This window comes from Alligator sinensis, unplaced genomic scaffold (assembly GCF_000455745.1).
Source record: "Alligator sinensis unplaced genomic scaffold, ASM45574v1 scaffold77_2, whole genome shotgun sequence".
Taxonomy (NCBI): Eukaryota; Metazoa; Chordata; order Crocodylia; family Alligatoridae; genus Alligator; species Alligator sinensis.
Window position 1 is genome coordinate 2,042,105 of NW_005842016.1, and position 8,099 is coordinate 2,050,203.

The 8,099-nt window shown below is 45.5% G+C and overlaps 1 protein-coding gene across 1 annotated transcript in view; it reads right to left on the reverse strand.

Moving 5' to 3' along the window:
- The window catches only part of SHISA6 (shisa family member 6), a gene marked incomplete at its 5' end in the record, with an annotated part of 515,296 nt that extends 507,202 nt beyond the window's left edge, over positions 1-8,094 (reverse strand). The window contains one exon of the mRNA XM_025202175.1: positions 7,799-8,094. Within this exon, the coding sequence (XP_025057960.1) occupies positions 7,799-8,094 (296 nt within the window). The remainder of the gene's footprint in view (positions 1-7,798) is intronic.
- Positions 8,095-8,099: the final 5 nt, after the last annotated feature.

The window sequence follows — 8,099 nt, forward strand, 5'->3', positions numbered from 1 at the left end:
AGGGAAGTGGTCCTTGCCCCTACCTTGGGCAAATTCAAGAGGAGGTTGGATGATCACCTGTCTGGGGTCTTGGGAACCCAGCATTCATTCCTGCCTGGGGCAGGGGGTCAGGCTAGATGACCTGATCAGGTCCCTCCTGACCCTAGCTATGAAACTATGAAACTGTGAAACAAGGGGGTGGGGAAGGGGGGGTGGTTCCTTCTCTGCACCCTGCCTAGGGCGGGGAATACTCTCTCAGGCTGGAGGACCCAGAAAACCCTGGGGTACAAGAACTGTTTCCTCCTGGAACCGGGGGCTGCAAGGGTTTGAGGAGCATATGCTGGGCACCCAATCAAGGATAAACCCTGTTTGGCTGCATTCGGATGCCTTTGGCAGTGGCTGGCAGGCTGGGAGGTGTGCTCTATTGCTCCCAAGCTACTGGTATGGGCCACTGCAGGGGTCTGACTGCTTTTCTGGTTTCAAAAGTGAATGTCTGTTCACTTGCTTCTTGGTTCAATCTATGCACTTGAGACTAATTTGCAAAGATTGAATTGATTCAACCTGTGGCTTTCTGACTCTGTACTTAGCCTTTATAACTAGGGCTGTAAGGGATGACTCCTAATTTTCTACTACATATGTAGCAGTAATGCTAACTATCGTGAAACCATTGTGAGACTTGGGATTTCAAAGTAAAAATAACTCCAACTCATGATCTCCTGATCCAACTTTCAGATCTCTAGATTTTTGCAGCTGGAGGGAAAGGGGCGGGGGGAGATGGAAGGGGTGGGGCGGAGATCAAGGCCCCGTAGTAAGGGAGGAAGTGGGGCAGGAGCTGGGGCTGGGGTGAATGGGGCGCTGGGGCTGGGGAGAGCCATTCAGATGCATGGGGGGCAGAGGTGGGCTTTCCACTGTGGGCTGGGGCTCTGTGCCCTGCTACCTTGGCCCAGGAGCTCTGCCATGCAACCCCAGTTCTGCCACCAGACAGGCAGGGGATGTGCTATGCAGCCAGTACACCCCATGTCCCTTGCCTGCCCAGCAAGCAGCAATGGCATTTCAAGGCTGAGCTCCTGGGGCAAGGCAGCAGGGTGCAGAGCACCAGCCCTCAGTGAGCAGCCCACCTCTTCCCCATGGGGGGCTCATGGCCCCATGATTCCGCTGGGGGTATATACTGCTGCAAGGAGCTGCGCCCTTCCCCTGCACCTCTGGACATCCCGCCCTGGCCCCAGGGCCCCATTCACCCCTGCCCCTGCTCCTGCCCCACTCCCTCCCTCACCGTGGGGGCCTCAATCTCCCCCCAAAGGCCTCCTCCCTCCCTCCCCCACCCCTTTCCCTCGACTTACCAGCTGAGTGCTGTCTGTGTGTCTGTCAGTGTGTCTGTGTGCATGTTTCTCTGTCTGTCTGCTCCTCACTCCCAATCCACAGCCCCCCAGCGCTGCTGCTGCTTCTCATTCCTGACCCACAGTACCCCACATCCTGCCAGAGTGTGTGGGGACCCCTCTCTCTGGGCTCCAAATCCCACACACACACCCAGAGCCCCCAACACCTTCACAAATAACACCCCCCCACACACACAGACGCACCTCAAAAGTAGCATCTCATAATTTACGGGCCAATTTCTTGATTTTTTAACAGTTCATTTCATGACTTTTGGCATGGTGGGGTTGGCAATACTGATGTAGTAAGATATCCTACCAGTATTTATAGAGTACTTTTCACACAAGGAGACCAAGGTTCTTTACACATACTAGCTTGTATAATAAGACTCCATGTGTTACTCTGAAGTAGGTAAGGGATCTGTAAAGATTATTAAACAAGGACACTCCTCCAGAGAGATTGATCACATCTTTGAAAAAGCCATGCAGATACTATGTGAAAAATTACTGCAGTACAGAAGGAAACCCCCCATGAATTGCACACCACTCGTTATGACATATCATCCCTCCCTGGAACCTATATGGAAAATCCTGAAACAATTGCAACCCATACTAAAAGAAAACAACATTCTTAAAGAGATCTTCCCAGAACAATACATTCTAGATTTTAAACAAGCACCGAACCTCACCAACCTCATCACCAGAAGCAAAGTTCCTATAGCTCAAAATGCACTGAATGGATCCAGACCATGCCATGACAAGAAATGTAAAACTTTTCAACATATCTCTACCACTCCCAGAGAAACAACAGAACCATCAACATTCCTGGATCTTACATGTGCACCTCCAGAAATGTAATATATATCATCTAGTGCACCAAATGCCCTGACTGAAAATATGTAAGAGAAACCAAAAAACAACTTTGGAATGGGCTTCCAAGGGAGGTGGTGCTCTCCCCTACCTTGAGGGTCTTTAAGAGAAGGTTGGATAGGCATCTGGCTGGGGTCATCTGACCCCAGTGCTCTTTCCTGCCTAGGCAGGGGGTTGGACTCAATGATCTGTTGAGGTCCCTTTTGACCACCCCATCCTCATTAAAAAACTAGGTGACTGTGGCATCGATGCCTACATGGTCAGATGGATTGCAAATTGGCTGAAGGTTGTACTCAGAGGGTGGTGGTAGACGGGTCATATTCGACCTGGGGGGAAGTGGGCAAAGGAGTCCCCCAGGGCTCGGTCCTTGGGTCCGCGCTGTTCAATTTCTTTATCAGCGATTTGGACGACGGGGTGAAAAGCAACCTGTTCAAATTTGCTGATGATACCAAAATATGGGGAGAGGTGGGCACATTAGCAGGGAGGGAGAAACTGCAGAAAGACCTGGATAGGTTGCAGGGGTGGGCTAACAAAAACAGGATGCGTTTCAATACGGACAAGTGCAGGGTGCTGCACTTGGGCAGTAGTAACCAGCAGCACACTTACAAGATGGGAAACTCCCTTCTTGAGAGCACGGAGGCAGAAAGGGATCTTGGAGTCATCATTGATCCCAAGATGAACATGGGCCGACAATGCGAGGTCACAGTCGGCAGGGCTAACCGGACCTTATCGTGCATCCACAGGTGCATCTCAAGTAGGTCCAAGGAGGTGATCCTCCCCCTCTACGTGGCACTGGTCAGGCCGCAGCTGGAGTACTGTGTCCAGTTCTGGGCACCCCACTTCAAGAGGGATGTGGACAACATTGAGAAGGTCCAGAGGAGGGCCACCCGCATGATCCAGGGACAGCAGGGCAGACCCTACAATGAGAGGCTATGGGACCTGAACCTGTTCAGCCTTCACAAGAGAAGGCTGAGGGGGGACCTGGTGACCGTCTATAAATTTACTAGGGGGGGCCAGAAGGGAATGGGAGAGACCTTGTTCCCCCGAGTGCCTCCCAGAGTAACAAGGAATAATGGCCACAAGTTGTTGGAGACTAGGTTTGGATTAGACATCCGTAAGAACTACTTCACAGTTCGGGCAGCTAGGATTTGGAACCGACTTCCAAGGGAAGTGGTGCTGGCTCCTACCCTGGAGGTCTTTAAGAAGCAGCTTGATGCCTACCTGGCTGGGGTCATTTGAGCCCAGTTTTCTTCCTACCCAGGCAGGGGGTCGGACCTGAAGATCTGCAAGGTCCCTTCTGACCCTACTTCTATGATTCTATGATTCTATGACCCTAGCATCTAGCATCTATGAAAAAAATGCATATCAGAATGAATGCACACTGAAAATCTATCAAGGATAAGAATACCTAAGTACCTGTGAAGGCACATTTCTCACAAGAAAACCACTCAATCTCCAATCTCTCAGTTCTAATCCTCAAAGGGAATTTACAAAACACCTTTCACAGACAAGCCTATGAACTTCACTTCATCAACCTACTGGATACAAAAAACGGTGGACTAGATATAGACAATGGATTTATGACACATAACCTGCCTAACATCTGACTCCCCAGGTAAACGCTTTACTATTTAATGGCTATATTAATTTCCCTTCCCTCCCGCACCTCCTATCTCTCACCCATTCACTACCTCAATTTACATTTTCATTGACTGGCTTTATTGCATGCATACTGGCCCTTGGCTTCTTTACTATTCCATCCAGGAAGAGCACAGACCAACTGCAGATGCTTTCTCAGCCTGACAAAGGGTATTTGTACCAGAAAGCTGGCAAAGAATTTTTCCAACTATTTGAGTGGGACTAATAAAAGATATCAGATTTACCCAAAAAACCTTGTCTGCCTATGTCCTTAGGTAAATTTTTCTGGCATTTTTTTCCAATTCTGGCCACAAAAATATAAACACCTCTGTCTCTGTGTGTATTCCTGTGTCTGAAGCAGTAAACTCAGTGGTTACTGTCTGAGAGGGCTAAACAAGGGTCACAAGATGTTACATCTAGCACTGAATTATTTATGTACTGCAGCATAGGGATTTAGGGTCATGACCAATAGAAGAGAAGATTCTGGGCCATACATCTATGCTTCAGAAACAGATACTGACTTCAAAACAAACAAAAAAACTAAAGACAACTGGGTTCCCTATTCTGTTGTCAGAGATTCTTTAACTGGCTTTATTTAAATTGGGAAATGGCAACACCTAACTAAAAATGTCCAAGTAGAAAATATTTGCCATCATAAAAATGCATTTGTATGGAAATAGGTAACAAAATGTTGCTTGGTAGAACTGTTATAAGCTAAAAGTGATGTCTGTCTAGGACACAATATGACTTAGTTATGACTACAGAATACTAGAGTAGTGCAACAAGACTAAGGATCAAGGTAGTTGCATATAATAAGGCCAAAAGATTTCATAATATTCTTAACATAAATTTGTAAATGTTTTCCATATATTTCTATAGGCTATGTGCATTTTAGCTTCTGCTTATAAAACCACTCAACTGACTCTTTTTACAAACTGACTTAGATGTCTATAATTTGTTGTGCCTATCTTGATGGTCACACAGCATCACTTATTGTCAGTTTTATTCTGCTTTCTTAAAATAAAAAAAGGCCACCACATTTCTGGTTGTGAGACGCACATTCATTTAACTCAGTAAAACTTGGCCTTTCATTTGGGAGCTCCTACTAAAGTCCATGGGAGTCTTGGTATTAAGTTCACTGGGAGCAAGGCTGGGCTCACAGAGTTATTTCTAGAAACATGCTGATTTTTTATTTAGTTAAACAGTCACACTTTTCATTCCAAACAATTTGGTGGGATGCAAGACCTAAAGTTTAATGTACTTATTGACCCCTGCAAAGTGCTTTGTTCAAAATGTTCAAAGCAACTGCAATGTGTATGGCCCCAATAGTATGCACAGGCATGTCTACATTCTGGTTTCATCCCCATCCCTCTTATTCAGCAGTGGTCCTCAGGAACAAACAATGATGTACAGCTCTATTCCATGTATGGACATGTTTTAATATCATTCCTCAGACTAAGGATGTCCAACCTGTGGCATGGGTGACACAAGTGACATGGGCAACCTCTGTGTGTGGCATGTAGCAGGTTCAGAAGGGGACAAGCAGCACAGTGACAGAGAAGGCAGTGATCAGAAAGGAGAACATCAGATCAGACAGGGAGCAAAGTGCAGGAAGCAGAAAGAACAGCAGCTTGGTCAGGGAGCGCAGGACTGGGAGCAGAAAGCTGAGCAGCACATACAGTAAGGAAAAGGGATCAAAGTGGCATGGGTGGGGAGTGCAGGGCTAATTTGTGGCATGCCTATCAAAAAGACTGGTCCCCACTGCTTTAGACTATACATCCTCTATCAATTGGCGATTCAGTTCATAATATTTAAAGCAGTGTGTCATGTTGATCACATTTGGTTAAAAATCTGCAAAAGAATAATCCTTTATCAGGTACAACAACAACAACAACATAATAACAACAATAATAATAATAATAAAAGTCAATCAATTCTTTAAAATGCACTGAAAGTCAGGCTTTCCAAACACTCTGTCATGCATATGGCTCATTCATGCACAGGTGAATCATTTTACCAAAATGTATCTAAATATAGAAAAGGAAGCATCAAAGCAATGGAATTGACAAGCAATTTAGACAAATCTGAAAATACTGTTTTCAAGGGTGCAGAATGCGGTCTTGTGCATACTGGGACTATAACAAATGGTATGTGGTTGGAAGTTTCAGATTTCCAAATGTCTCTGGTTAGTGGGGTGATAAATGATAATATTTGGAAAAACCAGTCCAGCAGCCACTAAAGTAAACGGGACCCTGAAAATATAATGGCCAAATTTGTTTACCTGATGCTAATGGACATAGATGTGGGGACCCTGATTGAGGTAAGTCAACTGACAGTACTTAATGATCTAGACTGCATTAATTCCAATATAATAAAAAGCCAGAACAAGGCTACTCTTAGAATCACTTCACTGTACATACATATATTAGTAAAGTTCAAAATTAAAACCAAAGGGAACTAAATTCAGTCATACACTGCAACTTATTAAATAATGCAAAGCTTGTCTTGCAATGGATGGGTTATGGTACATGTACAGAAACCAAATTCACAGCTAGTGTAAATCTGTATAGCGCTGGTAATTTCATGGAGATATGGCAACTTGCATCAGCTGGACTTTAGAGTCTCGTGCATGTATGATAAGGTCAAGTATGTAAGAGATATGTTATTTTAAACCACCAAACAGAAATACTTTTTTGTTGTCACTTTACATTTTTTATTCTCTTTGTGAGAAGTTAAATTCTCTAATCTTCAAACTGTGCTTACATTTGAGGTTCAGCCTTTAAAACATGCATGATCAGGTTTTCTTTTTCTTTTTTTTTAAACAATTTTAATTAGCATAATTTAAATGAAACATCGTCTACCAAAGACAGTTGCTCTTTCCCAGTAGTGAGCCCTCCAGTGCATTTTCAAGACAAAGCTCCATTTGATTTGGGAACTTCATGTGCACATAACAGAGATGTACTATACAATTTTTAAAAGATTATTCAACATTTTAAGATTATTCAACAAAAATAAATGCCAGCCTGAGAAACAGCTTAAGGAAAAGTGGTACAAAAATCTGACTTTTAAATTATCAAATGGAGTCTCTATGAATCTATACTCCTAGAATAAAATAACTTCCTAATAGTAACCATAGGGAATGGTCAGGACCTGTAGTCTGAGTTATTAGAAAAAAATCCCCTTGCACTGCTTTCCTCACATGCTAGTTGGGTTTCTCTGGCAAAAACCTTGTTAAAAAGGACAGGTTTAGTTATTTTCTTTATCTCTTTCTATCTTTTTTCTTTCTTTTCCATTTGAAGTCTAGACAGCATACTCAGGTCTAGACCTTAGGTTACAGAGGCTAAAAATTGAGTACAGTCAAGAATCAGAGAACTTGGGGTTTGGTTATTTGTATCTACTGTAAACGAAAAAGGAGGGGTTCGTGGGGAAGAGGAAAAGAGGCAGGGGGAGAAGGTAAAAAGCAGAGAAGAAGCACCTTCCAAAGGCGAGAGAAGAGAAAGAAAGCCGTGTGTGGTAGGATGAAGATGCACAGACAGCCTGCTTCTTAGTCAACTGCATGGCTGAGGCCCACATGAGGATCTGAATGAAGAGCAGACAAGAATGTGAGGAGTATAGGGCAGAGTGCCCACTCCAAGGAAGGGGAGTGCAGGCCCCCCACCAATACTGGACATGAATTGCACAGCTCTCCTGGATCACAAGAGTGGGGCAGGCTGGAACCTGGAGCTTTCCCCAGACCATCTCACAGATCTGTTCAAAAAGGCTCATAGGGCCCACCTCTCCACGCTGGTTGGAGAAGAATCTCCCTTTGGCTGTGGGGTGACCAGAGCCTGCCGGGAAGACTCTCACCTATGCATCTTCACCCCTGGTAGACTGGAAAGGGGTGGGGACAGGTGCAGGCGCTGGGGTGTGGGTCAGTATCCCAGGGAATGGGGTCTCACCTGTGTATGTTCATCTCCCGGGGTGGGCGATGTGCCTTGTCATAGGCCACTTTGGCAAAGACACCGACAATGAGCACGAAGGCGATGGCCCCGCATGAAATGTACACGGTGGCATTGGTGCTGTCCTTATCCGGGTCGTACTTGTAGTTTGGGTCCTCGGGGCCGCCCTCGGGGAATGGCAGGCCACGGGAGGTGGTCGTGGGAGCCCAGTCGGGGGTCTGGTAGTTGCGGCACTGGCTCTGGTTGAGCTTCTCGGTGCGCTTGTTGCAGCAGAAGCGGTAGTGGCAGGTGCCGCAGCAGT